The following is a 14576-nucleotide window of genomic DNA, read 5'->3' on the forward strand; positions in this document are numbered from 1 at the left end:
ATTCGAGACCAAAGTACGAAGAGAGCATAAAAGAAAGTTACATGGCTTCCTGCTGAGAACTAATGCTCCCAGGCTGATTACTCCATGGTTGCATGTTATCTGAACTAGTCAGCACTGACAACTCCTCCCCTACAGGTTTATTCGACGCAAATTGCCCTTTTCGCCTCTGCATCCTGTCATTTCCGACCAACAAAAATGTCTTGCTTGTAACAAAGTAAATGTACAGATACCTCAGATTAACCTTTAAAGGAAAGTGCAAGGTAGACAGATGAGAATTTTGACAGATTGAAAATTTGGACATAGAAACTGAAACATATCAAGGACTGAGAAGAGAACAAATGTGTTAGCTTCTTTGAAGCAGAATCTACAAAAATTACAATCTTGAAAACCAAATCATGGAAAAAAGCACAGGCAAGGAAGTTAGGCAAGAGTTAATAGTGCGCACGGGCGAGAGAGAGAGAGAGAGAGAGAGAGAGAGAGACGAAATGTGTGGGGTGTGTGTGTGTGTGTGTGTGGGGTTGTTAAAGGATTCCCATAATTACAAGCTTCTTACCTTAGTGCAACCTCCTTTCTTACTGTGTAGCGAATCTTTTTCTCAAAATTCCGCTCCTTGCGCTTTTCTCGAAACCTAGTTAGTGATGCTAGCCTCTGTGGCATATTTAGTCGTTGAGGAAGATCCTGTATTGCCTGTCAAAGGACCAATTCCTTGAAGCAGCTGATAGTAATGGCAACCAATGCAAAGCTGAAAGACTCGCAGACCTTGTGTGGTTGATGACCTTGCATTGAGACACCTGGCATGCCAATTGGCACCTCACGTCCTCCCAATAGCAACAATACAGCTTGCACCTGCATCAACTTCCTCTGTCAACAACCTAAAACAGATTACACTTTTTCAAAAATGTTGAGGTCGTCAGTCTACAACTTTGGGAATGTGTTCACTATTGAATGATTGAATGAACAGATTCCTGCTGTTGTATGTGTCTATAATAGTGGTAGCAAAATGTGTTGTAATTTGACTGAAATTGGAGCCATCTGCATTAACAAATGCTTAAAGAGCATTATCCCTTTACTACAGCAACGGCTTTGCTAGAAGTTGAGAAGCTGAATGTGTTAAATGTTCAAGTCGCGTTGGATCAAACGTTAAGGTGTTGTTGAATCAAGGATTAACATGAGAATATTTCATGAAGGGTTGGCCACCTTATCAACCATTTCCTACAAGCTTGCTCTCCATTGTAAGTGATGGAGATAGTTGTCAGCCTAGCCAACATGCGACTCTATTCCCAGCTCCTCATTGTCTCTTCAATGCATGAAAAGCGGTGACTCATTTCTACCTTATGCAGATACAGATTTCCTTGCAACCTTGAGGCAAGATTATACGACAAAGAAAAGTCTAGCAAAAGAGAATTCAACACCACACTAGGACCAGAAGATGGAATAATCCCCCCTCCCCCTTCCGAAATTTGCTTCAAACTAATTGGGGAAAACCATTTACAAGCACAGAGGCAGAGAGAGAGAGAGAGAGAGAGAGAGAGAGAGAGAGAGAGAGAGAGAGAGAGAGAGCACCCGGTCCTACTATAGAGTGCTTATTTCTTATGTATTTGTCACAAATGATGACGTGGCATGACCGCCCACGAACAGAGCAGGTTGACGTGGTAGTAGACTGCACAGACAGGCCCGTATTCTGCGCAGGCTGACATGGCAGACAATACGGATTTCTGCGATCTGCGCTGACAGCATGATGACGTGGCAGACAGTACGGAATTCCGTAGTTCGCGCTGAGTGCTTTTTCTGGCAGATTTTGAAACCAGATGCTTTTGGGGCAGTTTGCTTTTGAGTTAGAAGCTTTTTCATGTAGCTGCTTTTGAGGCCCCTACACTCTTCAGGGCATCTGGACGCAAAGTCCGAGAGCAGAGGGCCCGCAGGAGTTGTACTTTGCCCAAATATTAATATAAAAATAAATATTGAAAGGGTCGCCAGCTTTTGGGACCAATACCTCTGGGCACGGAACTACATTGGGCCGTGTCGACTCAATTAAAGTGTGATAAAGTTATGAAGTATTTTAAGTGGTTTCTCTCGTGTGTCGTGTCAGATTCTTGTCTTGGGGTGTCCAAGATTGTGACAATGGTATCAGAGCACGGCCGATTTCTCTTCTACCGGCAAATCCAATCCTCTTACTGCAACACACATGGATTCAAACGACGAATCCCCAAGAATCAGACGAACCCTCATGACACTTGAAAAACAGGAGACAGATTCAAACGGATCGACAGATCCAGAGTACAGGCCACCTTGGCCTACGGGATATCAAATGATGGATATGCAGCGTCACCAACAGGTTGATAAATGTGCAAAGCAGATGCTTCAGTTTGCAAAGGATCCCCATTATGCCAAATATTTGACCCGGCACCCCATTGATGAGGTGCATTCCCATTGGCAGAAAGCCATCGATTCCCCGATAAATTCAGCTCTCAAGAAACCTCCTGTCCCACGGATGTTTACTGAAGATGAACTTGAGGATGTGGTTAATAGACGAGTCAACCAACTGTTGGGGGCAAAGAAGAAGCAATTGAAGAAACGTAACAAGGAAAATGACTTCCCTAGTTACTTGGGCCGAAAATCCTCTTTTGTGAATGCGAGAAAACAGAAGAAGCATGTACGCTTAGAAGGATTGTCCAGTTCGTCCTCATCTTCTTCTGACAGCTCGAATAGCTCACCCTCTTCTGACTCGAGTGAAGAGGACAGAAAGGGCAAGAAACAACGAAGGACCATATATTTTACTCAATAAAGAAGCACTTTTACAGAGCCAATCAATATGATTTTCTCAAAGACAAGGGCAAAAAGACCAAGGAATTCAAAGAGGGTGAACAAGCAATAAAGTTTGAATACTTTTCAGGGTTTTGAGATGCTCCCAAGGCTTTAGCCTTTATCCAACAGTTTGACATAGCATTTTCTGGAGGCCGCTATACAGAGCACTCCAAGATTAGACGGGCAGCATCCTTTTTGAAAGGCAATGCACGGACATGGTGGTCCACTCTTTTGTTAAGAAAAGAAACTCTGACAAAGTGGCTGAAGTTTAAGAGACTCTTTATTTCTTCGTGGCTCACTCAAGAATACGAATGGGACGTAATCATTGGAAGCATCTTCGGATGGTCAAGGCAGAACCCTTGGATACCTACTGTGAGAGATTTTGGGATGTTTTTTTACTTGCTTCATCCTTTAAGAAGATCAATTTCAAGCAGCAAATCGAGTGGGTTTGTTGTGGACTTCCCAAAGAGATCCGAGACTACTGCCTTGAGCAGAAGTCCGAGTCCATACAACAATTGATGGGACATGCTAAGCAGGGATTTGCTATGCATTCTAGTAACTTGACTTATCCACCAGATGAACCTTCAACAAGTCAAAACGGAAGCAAACGACAGAGAGATACACGATCTCGACTGACAGAAGAACAGAAAGACGAATATTTCAAAGCGGAAAAGTGTTTTGAATTTTAATCGATTGTCTACCTTCTTTGAATCCTTTTGCTTTTTTGCTTTTGTCTTCGAGGAAGTCATATTGGTTAGCTCTGCAATGCTTCTTCTTTGCGTAAAACATATGGTCATCGGAGTCCGAACTGTCAGAGGAAGACTCCTCTATAGAGCTATCTAAAACCGGGCGGAATCCGGGTTTCTTTGCCTTTTTGTTGCTCTTTCCAAAGCTTTGCTTTTTGCTTCGCTTTTTGCCTTTTCTGTCCTCCTCGCTCAAGTCAGAAGAGCTAGAAGATCTGTCAGAAGAAGAGGAAGAAGAAGAACTGGGTAGTCCTTCAAATCGTACACGCTTCTTCTGCTTTCTTGAATATGCAAAAGAAGATGACGGCCCAAATAACCAGGGTAGTCAGTCCCCTTTTGCGCTTTTTCACTTGCTTTTTGGATTGATTGTTCGCGTCCAGAAGCTGACAAATCTCAAGTCTGAACCACCTCCTACAGTTCTTGTTCTGTAAACGTCCTCGAAGAAGGAGGTTTCTTCATTGCCGGTTTGATGGGTGGTTCGGTGGCTTTCTGCCACTGAGTGTGCACTTCAACGATGGATTGCTGACACAAAAATTTTGCAAACTGAGGGTCCTTCGCAAATTTAGTCATCTGCTTTGTGCACTCGTCAACCTGTTGTCGACGTTCCATCTCTTGAAGTTCGTACTCAAAAGGCCAAGGTGGCCCGTACTCTTCCTCTGTTAATTCGGTTCAATCTTCTTCGTGATCTTCTCCCGCATCATTAGATGCAGAAGAAGTCGACTGATTCTTGTTGGAATCCGTAAGTGTCGCGAGAAAAAGATCGAATTCCCCGGTAGAAGAGAAATCGGTCGCGCTTTGATACCATTGTAACAAACTTGGACAACCCAAGTCAAGATTCTATCGCGACACTGCAGAGATACATCAAACAGTTCACAAAAGACGAAACGACCCGGCGTAGTTCTATGCCAAGAGGTATTGGCCCCAAAAACTGACGCCCCTTTAGGTATTTCTTTTTATATTAATCTGTGTGCAAAGTACAAAGAGAGTCTATGGGTACTCACTCTCAAACTCTGCGTCCAGATGCTCTGAGGAGTGAATCCCAAAAGGACTTATTTATTCTTACAAGGGGTGCCCAAAAGCACAGCCCCAGAAGTTAAACTCAAAAGCAACGGTAACCAAAAGCTGCCAACGTTAATTGCAAAGATCCGTACGTACTGCCACATAAGCAAACTAGTGCGTTTTGCGAAAAATCTGCCACATCAGCAGTCAGTGCAATTTGCGCGCGTCCGTACACTTGCCACGTCAGCCCGTCGGCACATTTCACACGACTGTGTCGCGTCAGCAGGGTTTGTGACTATCGTCTTGTACAAGTGCTAGATGTGTCGTGTCTAGTGCGTCGATGCTAACAGTCAGTGTCTACTAAAACAGTTTATGGCCTCTATCTGTTTTGCAAGCGTAATTGAGAGCGATTATAATTCTTTCAAGAGGGGGGTATGTCACAAACTGGTGATGTGGCAAGCCCCCAGACACACCCTGCTGACGCGGCACAGTCCCGTGAAATGCGCCAACAGGCTGATGTGGCAAGTTGTACGGACGCCCGCAAATTGCACTGACTATTGACGTGGCAGATTTTTCGCAAAACGCATTGGTTTGCTGACGTGGTAGTACGTATAGATCTCCGCAATTAACGTTGGCAGCTTTTGTTTACAGTTGCTTTTGAGTTTAACTTTTGGGGCTCTGCTCTTGGGCACCCCTTGTAAGAATAAATAAGTCCTTTTGGGACTCATTCCTCAGAGCATCTGGACGCAGAGTCTAAGAGTGAGTACACATGGACTCTCTTTGTACTTAGCACACAGATTAATATAAAAAGAAATGCCGAAAGGGGCACCAGTTTTTGGGGCCAATACCTCTTGGCACGGAACTACGCCGGGGCGTGTCGTCTTTTGTGAGTTGTTTTGAAGAGAATCTCTGATGTGTCGCGGTAGAATCTTGACTTGGGGTGTCCAAGTTTGTTTCTTTTGTGTGTAGGATTGGAAGAGAGGCTTCTCTGGGTCGAGATCTCTTCCAAGAAGTTTCTTTTCAAGAACCAAGTTGCGTTCCGAGTGTCGAGGCTTTGAAGGTAACATTTTTCATGTTATGATCTCTGAGTGTTTGTTTGCAGGTGTGGAGTAAGAGCAAAGGAAGGCATGAGCCTTTGTTGGAGAAAAAGTACTCTGAGGAACTACAGCAAGATCAGCCCAAGGGTTTCATACCCTGACTTTGGGGAGTAGATCCACGGATCTGAGAGCGCTAGACTCTCGAGGTAGGATAAAGGAGTTGATTCTTAAGGTGGGACTTTGCATCCAGGAAAGTAAGGTTGCTGCTAGGATTTCTACAGAAGAGGACTCTCGCAACAGAGTCAGAAAAGTGTTGCAGGGATGCCAAGCCCCGACCGAGTCTAGAAGGTGCGATCCAAAGGCGTGAACCTTGGTTCTCGAGGGTTTAGAATAAGGAACTGAAGTTCCTTGGATTAGGGTTTTTCCCTGAGAATAGAAAGCCAAGGCTTCTAAATACCATCAAGTCTAATTCTAGAATCGACGTGATAATACGTTCGGTTCAAGTGCTTGTATAGACTTCTCCCCAGTAAAATAAAGATACTTTTACGAGCGGAACCAGCCCATCTTTTGGTTCCAATACTGTGTCGATCTTCTCTTTTTCTCTCTCTCTTGCTAAATCAATTGGCTTCAATATTAAGTGATAAACTCTATTTATCCGAGTATTCCTAACCCTCTTTAGGCCTCTCGCCTAAACCTTTAGAGTTCCGTTGTTCTTTTGGGTTCAGTTTCTCTTGTCCTCTCAGCTATTTCTTTCCAGTTGGGCACACTATGTCATAACTTTGTGACACACGTGATGGTGCCCGTACCGTTACAGTGGTATTCATCCTTTAAGAAGATCAGTTTTAAGGTGCAGATTGAGCAATTTTGTAGTGGACTTCCCAAAGAAATTCGAGACTACTGTCTTGAAAGGAAGCGTGATGGTGCCCGTACTGATACAGTGGTATTCATCCTTTAAGAAGATCAGTTTTAAGGAGCAGATTGAGCAATTTTGTAGTGGACTTCCCAAAGAAATTCGAGACTACTGTCTTGAAAGGAAGTCCGAGTCGATACAATAGTTGATGGGACATGCAAAGCAGGGATTTGCTATACATTCGGGTAACTTTATTTACCCAATTAAGAGGAGGAGGGGTATAGGAGGGCCTCTTTATTTGCCATGAACTTATGGAGGTGATTTACATTTTGATGAATAGGTGTACGCCATGTGTGCAAGAATGGTGGGTGTGTAAGAGATGTATAAGAGTGGTCAAAGGATGCACTTCTCCCCCCAAAAAGGAAGTGGAAACTTTTATGATTTTCGGCCTTCCATAACTCCCATATCTGATCTCCGATTTGAGCGGAGATCATAGATTTCCAATCTACACATCGAGCTCTTTCCATAAATATGCTACATGATATGGTTTTACCTCCTAGATTTTAAATTTTGTTTTGGGGGAAAACTTTGAATTCAAATAAACTAGCCGTTTTGCCTCTTTGAATTCAAAAGTTGTCCTTTGATTACTTTCTTTATACTAAAGGTTTGACTTCCTTAAACTGCCAAATAAAGAGGCCCTCCTGGACCCCATTCTCTTCCTAATGCATCAGATGAACCTTCAACAAGTCATAGCAGAAACAATTGACAAAGAGATAGATGACCTTCACTGACAGAAGACCAAAGAGATGAATATTTCAAGCAAGAAAGTGTTTTGAATGTGGAGAATGTCACAAGACGGCACCACGTGCCAATAGAAAAGAATACACTAAACAAACTTTTAGCACTTCAATAACAACTGAACTGAAAGAGAGAGACGACACGCGATATGGAGTCGCGGAATTCCACCCCATAGAGTATTGGCCCCAAACCTTGGCGCCCCTTTCGGCATATCTTTAGCACATATTTAAAGGCCCTTGGCCTGAAAAGCAGTTATAGTGAAAAGCCTTCAAAACTCAAAAGCTTCTGGTCCCAAAAGCAATGCCAAAAGCTGCCAGCGTAATTTACGAAAATCCGTACAGCCTGCCATGTCATCAGCCAGCGCAAAACGTGAAAATCCATACAACCTGCCACATCATCAACCAGCGTAATTTCGGAAACTTCCGGACAGCTGCCACGTCATCAGCTTTGTGTGAGTGTGTGTGTGAGTCCTGCTTTTTTTTAAGCCCTTTATGTCACTTGAGCCCCATCGGACGGGGTCCCCATTAGTTGGTAGGACGACTTCTTCTGTTACTTGTTCTTCTTAGGGTTTAGGCTCCTCAACCGGCATCTATAAGCTGGCTCCATTCTTTAGACATTCACATGTCAGCAGTTTGTGACAGAGAACATGCCCCAAAAAAGCACAAGAATCAGGATGACTGTCAGATTGAAAGGACAGCACGACGAGGCGATACTTGTTCCAGAACAGAGTTTTGATAGAAAATTATGGATGAACTAGCATTATTTTGCTTTATGAATTTATGAAATAAGATTTTTTGTAACATGATTTTAAATTTTGAATAAAACTAATGTTTTATGAAAGAATCTTTTAATTATGGACAAAGAGAAGAATTAAGAATGAGATGGCTACTACTGCTCGCCCCCCCCCCTTCATGCGCCATCACTACCCTCTCCCCCCCCCCCCCCCCCCCCGCTACCCCTGCGCGCTAACCTCTCCCCCCCCCCCCTCCCCCCCCGCTGCCCCTCCCCCCCCCACCCGCAGCCCCTTGCGCGCTTCCCCTCAGCCCGCCCGCTGCCCCCCCCTGTTTTCACGCTGCCCCAAAGGCTGCGCGTTGCCATCCCCACCCCATCCACCCGCTCGCTGCCGCTTGTGCACCCGCACACTGCCCGGCTGCCCACTTCGCCCTCGCCGTCCCACCATCCCCCCCACCGTCCTCTTCGCTCCCGAAGGTCTTTTGCACCTCGCTCGGCAACGCTTTCTCTTCGGACAAGTGCTTGGCGTACTCGTTCGCAGATTTTCTTCGCCGCCCGCTTCTTCGACTCAGCAGTAGACACAGATGGAGGCTCCAGCTCCACCTCAGAGGGACTCGCCTTAAGCCCCCTCGCCCGACCCCCCTGAGCCCACCATTCGACTTGCTCTTTCGCCGACAGAGCAAGCGAGCCTTGCCGCAGAGATAGAACGCTTGCAGGCGACTTCTGTCATCCACAAGGTTCTCGGCACCCGTCCTAGCAGAGGAGAGCTGCGTGACCTTCTCCAGGCCCGCCTCCTCGCAGAGGTGGGCAAGATCTTGGATGTCCAGATTCTCGGACGGGGGTACTACCAGATTGAGTTCGAGACATCCGAGATGGCCTCCAAGGTCATAGCTATGAGTCCATTGGCCATCCGAGCATCACGCGCCCACTTTCGACAGTGGCGACATGGTTTTGACCCGACTTCGCATGTGCTAGTAGAGGAGGCGGACATCTGTCACCAGCGTGTGACTACTATCTATCCTTTTTGTTGATTTCTTTCTTATTATCTATTTACTTTCACTTTTTGGAAACACCCCTCGGGAAATCTAACTGCCCTGCATTGCATAGCTAGTGTGGAACTGTCCAGAGGGAGTCCGGGCCTGAGGGCAAGAGAGCACTAAGGTTGGACAAGGACTATGGTTAGCCAAGTGGGGTCATTGACTAGCCAAAGTGGAATCCTTTGCTACAGAGGCTACATTTCAGTTCTGGATGTGGCCGCAGTGTACAAAGAGGGTCGGATGACCTAGAAAGATACAATGGCAGCATCTCCTAAAATTTAGGGAACTGCTATTTTGGGACCTGAAAATGTCTTCGCGTCATTACGTGCAGTTTGACATGGGGATCATTTTGTTACTCTGTGGCCAAGTCAACAGAGGCTGCAGGTGAGATATTTTTAGACCCGAGGGTCTAAAGCGGGAAAATGCACAAATGAGTGACACTTGGCACTTTGAGGCCAGTTTACTACTTATAGAGAAGGCAAAAACGTGATTTATAGTTGGGAGGCTCATTTTGCAAGTCTCTGTCACAGGTTAAGAGCTATGGAGTGCTTGCTTTCCCTCTTATGCACAGTGCGGTGCCAGGAGTGATGCCCTGCACGCTACGCACTGCCCTCTCTCTCCCCTTTGGCAGTATGTTATGCCCCTCTAGTGGGCTCTTCATTTGACCAATGTACAGTTGTGTGGGTTCATGCGCGATTGCCGAGGCAAGAGCCTCTTGCACAGGTACTGGATTAGCTAGCGGCTAATCCCCCCGCAGGTACAGGTGAATTCGGAGAGGTTTCACGCCAGAAATCTCGTCCGATTCAAAGGGCAAGTAGCCCTACAGGTGCGGGAGCTCGAGGACTTGCTAGGGATGCGACCGGCACGCGAAACGGAGCCCGAAACAGTGAATTACAGCCTGCTGTGTATTTTTGCAGGTTTAGGGTTTTGGCCCTAAACGGACCCTAATACCCCCAGGAGGTTCGGGGACGCAAGGGGACCGCTGTACAGGCGATCTGGAGCATTTTCAGGGCTGAAAACAGAGAATTCAGCGTGCTGCAGATTCTCGCCAGGTTTTGCAAAGTGCCCGTATGCGTCGGGAAAGTCGGTCAATGCGTGGGAATACTGACCGTGAAGGGTTCTAGTACAGTTATGCTGCCGAAATCGGGCTGGAACAGTGGAAATTCAGCCGAGTTTGTGCGGGGCAGCTTGTAGGAACCACAGCGTTTATTCCCTCTTTTGAACAATAAAGAAATACCGAAAGGGGCGCCTAAGTTAGGGGCCAATCTGGTGTCTGTCTACTCATACAGGTGCAATCTAGCAGCCTGTATCCCTCTCCCCTTTGTTGTGTCTTGAAAGTACAGGTAAAATAGACGACTAATAATGGGTGAAAGCTAAATCAAGGTTTAAAGTAAAGTCTACCGCCCTTTTTGGATTGAACAGGCCGGTTTCAACATCCCCATCTCAGTCTGCTTTCCGGGTTTACGGAGGGAGTACCTTCCACTTCTCTCCAGGATTGGCTCCGCCATCGGGCCTATCCTGGTGACACCTCGTACGGCAGCATCAGTAGCTGCCAAGGCGGCTGGCATCCCTTCAGTTCGAGTTTTGGTCAGAGATACCCACACGCTCCCGAAGGTCATCCTTCTGCCTCGGGTGAGTGGGGGTTGGTTTAGACAGAGTGTGGAGTACTCGGGTCTCCCGAACCAGTGCTTCATTTGCAGACAGATGGGCCACCTAGCGAAGGCCTGTCCACGGAGGAGACCACGACCCGCACCTCAGCCTCAGTCCCACCCTGCCAAGGCTGGGCCGTAGCCACAGCCGGCGACACAGCGCAAAGATTCAGAGCCACCCTCCGAGCCTTGGGCTCCAGCGGAGGAGGGATGGCAACAAGCCCGTGGCCGTCAACGCCAGGGGCCACAGAGACAGCCTGGCACTCAGAATGGCCCTCAGGTGCCTACTCAGCAGCAGTGGGTCCCCACGGGGAACCGCTTTGGTCCTCTTGAGCAGGAGGAGCCCCCTACGCCAGCCGCTCCGCCTTCCAATTTTCCCACCTCCTCATCCCCTCCCCCGCCCTCTGCTCCCGCCCACTCCCCACCTCGCCCCCTTGTCTCTGTCGCCCCACCCCGCTTCTCTTCCCCCCCCCCCCCAAAGCTCCTTCCCCCCCTCCTCCTGCTCCAGCACCACAGTCGACTCACGAGACTGGTCCCTCGCCGGCGGCTAGGAGATCTCTTGGCAACGCCTTTGCTACGAGTCGCCTAGCGAGAGAGGGTCAACCCTTCTTGCGGCCCCCTCTGCAGATTCAGACATCTTCCCTTGCAGCTATCCCTCGTGGTCTGACGAGCATTGACCTCCGACGCCGCTGGGATTTCTTCAATTACGGGTTCACTCGCTTTCTCGGCGATTCTGCAGCAGACCACGAGGCAGCCTGCTTCAGGGTCCACGCTTTGTTCCTTGCCGCTAGGGGGACAGAGGCCTTGGACTCAGCAGTTGGTTTCTCCTTCCCCCTCTGTGGTAGGACTGAGACAGAGTGGTCCTTCGACTCAGTGGTGGGATGGTTGCATACACAGGTTGCATACACGTTATGATATCTTTTGGTCAGCTGCTTTTGGACCTGGAGGCATCCAGGGTGGGGTATGTATGACTATTGCGGACTCATTGCAGCAGGCCATTGTGGGCAGAGGGATTATCGTGCTAGGCAGGGCTCAGTGGATTAGTATGCAGGTTCAGGGTGGCCTTGTGGGTTTCCTGAACATCTATGCGCCCAATGTGGCGAGTGCTCCTGCAGAGTTTTGGTCACAGATTGTTGAGTCTTTGCCACCGGTTGACCAGTGGTGTGTAGGAGGGGACTTCAACATGTTGGAGGACCCTTCTGACAGGATCGGAGGCAGCCATGCTACTATGCATGGAGTCGAGTTAGCAGCTTGGGAGAGGTTGTGTATGACTTTGAGGGTCTCGGACACATGGCAGCATTCTGGCTTTGTGAGGCCTCCAGAGAGTCTTGCCTTCTCTAGATCGGACCGCAGAGTGGGAGGAGTGAATCTATTGCGCATAGATCGCTTCTACACTAGTGACCACTTCAGTGACTTGGGGGGATCTGTGGGCATCCTGGCAGGGACATCCTTCTCGGACCATGCACCAGTGATCCTCACAGTGGCAGACAGGCAGAGGAGTGGGAGCACGATGCTTCGCATCCCAGAGCGGGTCTTGTTGGACTCGGCACTCAAAGAGAGGGTCGAGGCTCCATGGACAGAGGGCATGGACAGCCAGGCTTCACCTGCAGACAGAGTGGCCTCAGGCCTAGCTCAGCTTAGCCACTTCTTTCTCCAGGAGTCTCTGGCTCGACGGGTTGCAGCGAGAGAGGAGGAGCAGCGTCTCAGACGAGGCATTGCTTCACTACAGAGGATGCAGGAGCAGCATCCAGACAGTCCATGGTTGGAGGAGCAGTTACAGCAGGCTCGACAGGAGCTTGCTTGCACAGAGGAGAGACGCCATGAGTTTGCCTTTCACCGACAGGCATCTCAGTGGACTCAGGTGGGTGACAGAGTGATAGGTGCTTTTTTTGAGACAGTGGGACCTCGGCACTCGCATGCCAAGGTCAATCAATTGAGGAGACCGGATGGGTCAGATGTTTGTGAGCCAGAGGATATGCGTGCAGTTGCTACTGACTTTTACCATGAGTTACTGTCGGCTGAGTCAGAGAGACAAGATGCATGCAGAGAGTAGGTTTGGGCACAGATGCCTTGTCTTGTGACTAGGGAGATGCGCCAAAGGCTAGAGATACCTCTTCAGCTTGCGAAGCTGCACACGGCTCTTAGGGCCCTCCCTCGTGGTAGCTGTCCAGGTGAGGATGGGCTGACTCCCAGCTTCTTCTTGGACTACTGGGACCTGCTTGGCCCAGATCTTTGTAGTGCCTTTCAGTACATTTTGCACACAGGAGTGATGCCGGATAGCATGAGTGAGGGCTTGATTTACCTCATTCCAAAGGAGGGTGGCTCCTTGGATGAGATTCGACAGTGGCGCCCCATCACCATTCTCAACTCAGCCTACAAAATTCGATCCTTGACAACATCTTCACTTTTTGGGAGGCTTCTGCCCTTGCACGGCTCCGTGGGGAGGACCTTGTGATTCTTCTGCTCGATTTTGAGAAGGGATACGACAGAGTTGACTGGGACTTTCTAGAGGGCACGCTATGCAGGATGGGCTTCTCAGAGGCTTGGATCAGAGGGGTGTCAGCTTTGTACAGACAGGCTCACAATCAGGTGCTGTTGGCAGGAGGTAGAGGTGAGCGCTTCATGCTCACACGTTCGGTCAGACAGGGTTGTCCTCTTGCCCCTTTTCTCTTTCTGCTCTATGCGGAGGCGATGAGTTGATTTTTGGTGTCACAGCAGATTGGTTTGACAGGCTTAGCACTCCCTATACGGGGAGATGAGCTTCTGGACGCTGAGTTTGCCGACGACTCAGCCTTGTACTTAGAGGGCCAGGAGGCCAATCTACACAGATGTGAGCAGGCTTTGGAGACCTTCTGCTGTGCATCGGGCGCATTGATCAACTGGAGAAAGACAGTGGCTTTCTCGGTTGGCAGTGCTCCTGTGCCAGATTGGATGCCAGGAGAGAGTTTCAGGTGGATTCCTCCAGGGACTGCAGTTCGGTACTTGGGTTGTCAGGTTGGTCTGGACTTGTCCACCGAGCAGCAGATTGGTCCTCTTCTCCTGTCCATCAGGAGAAAGCTGTTACATTGGAGCTCAGCACGACTTTCGCTGGCTGGTATAGTAGTAGTTGCCAACCAGGTGTTGTTGGCGACTATGTGGTACATCACTTCTTGCTGGATCTTCTCGAGTTCTTGTATCAACCAGGTAGAGAGGCTGATCAGGAACTTCCTTTGGTCAGGTCACGATACTCAGATTGCCCGAGCCAAGGTGGCTTGGTCGGTCATCACACTTCCTTGTTCTCAGGGAGGGCTTGGGATCATTGATCCTGCACAGCAGAGCAGAGCCCTTCTTGGGATTTTTGTCGTCAGAGGACTTCTTCCAGGCGAGGAGCCTTGGAAGGAATTCTTGTTGCAGAGGCTTCGTGCCAGGGTGCCTCAATCAGGAGGCCCTTGGCAACCTTCGACCAAATGGATCTTTTCAGAGCTGCGCCGAGTTGGTTTGAGCGGGAGACTGGAGGACAGATTCGCTGCGAGTTTGCTTCGATCTTGGGAGCTCTTATGACGTGGCGTAGAGCAGAGACAGCCGACGTGCACGGAGGAGCGCCTACGGCAGCCCCTCGTCTGGAACCCCATGGTTAGCACTCAGAGAGGCCACTTGGTTGGGAGTCGGCCTCATGTTTCTTGGGGTCCCATGGCGGCAGGTCCAGCGCGTTCTCTAGGTGACTGGCTAGAGTTCACAGGTTTGTCAGAGGAGGTGCAGGCTGTCCAGCTACAGGGCATGAGAGGGGTGCAGAGCATGTGTCAGGACATCTCAGAGTCAGTTCCAGTTGAGTGGCTCACGCCTCTCGAGCCTGTAGCACCCCGGTGGATGGGAGCCTTCACACGACTGGAGGTTCTCATTTCAGTAAGGGCTTGCTCAGAGACTGTCCTAGCCCTGTTCTTCGAGCT

The 14576-nt window shown here is 48.8% G+C and overlaps 1 protein-coding gene across 1 annotated transcript in view; it reads right to left on the bottom strand.

Annotated features, from left to right (window-relative positions):
* The window catches only part of LOC147426693 (GATA transcription factor 24-like), a 72935-nt gene that overhangs the window by 37394 nt on the left and 20965 nt on the right, over positions 1-14576 (bottom strand). The window contains exons 2-4 of the mRNA XM_086498136.1: positions 760-846; positions 554-687; positions 42-173 (exon numbers count right to left, since the gene is read on the bottom strand). Coding sequence (XP_086354262.1) covers positions 42-173; positions 554-687; positions 760-846 — 353 coding nt within the window. The remainder of the gene's footprint in view (positions 1-41; positions 174-553; positions 688-759; positions 847-14576) is intronic.

Source organism: Adiantum capillus-veneris, chromosome 24 (genome assembly GCF_014529385.1).
Source record: "Adiantum capillus-veneris isolate H3 chromosome 24, ASM1452938v2, whole genome shotgun sequence".
Lineage (NCBI taxonomy): Eukaryota > Viridiplantae > Streptophyta > Polypodiopsida > Polypodiales > Pteridaceae > Adiantum > Adiantum capillus-veneris.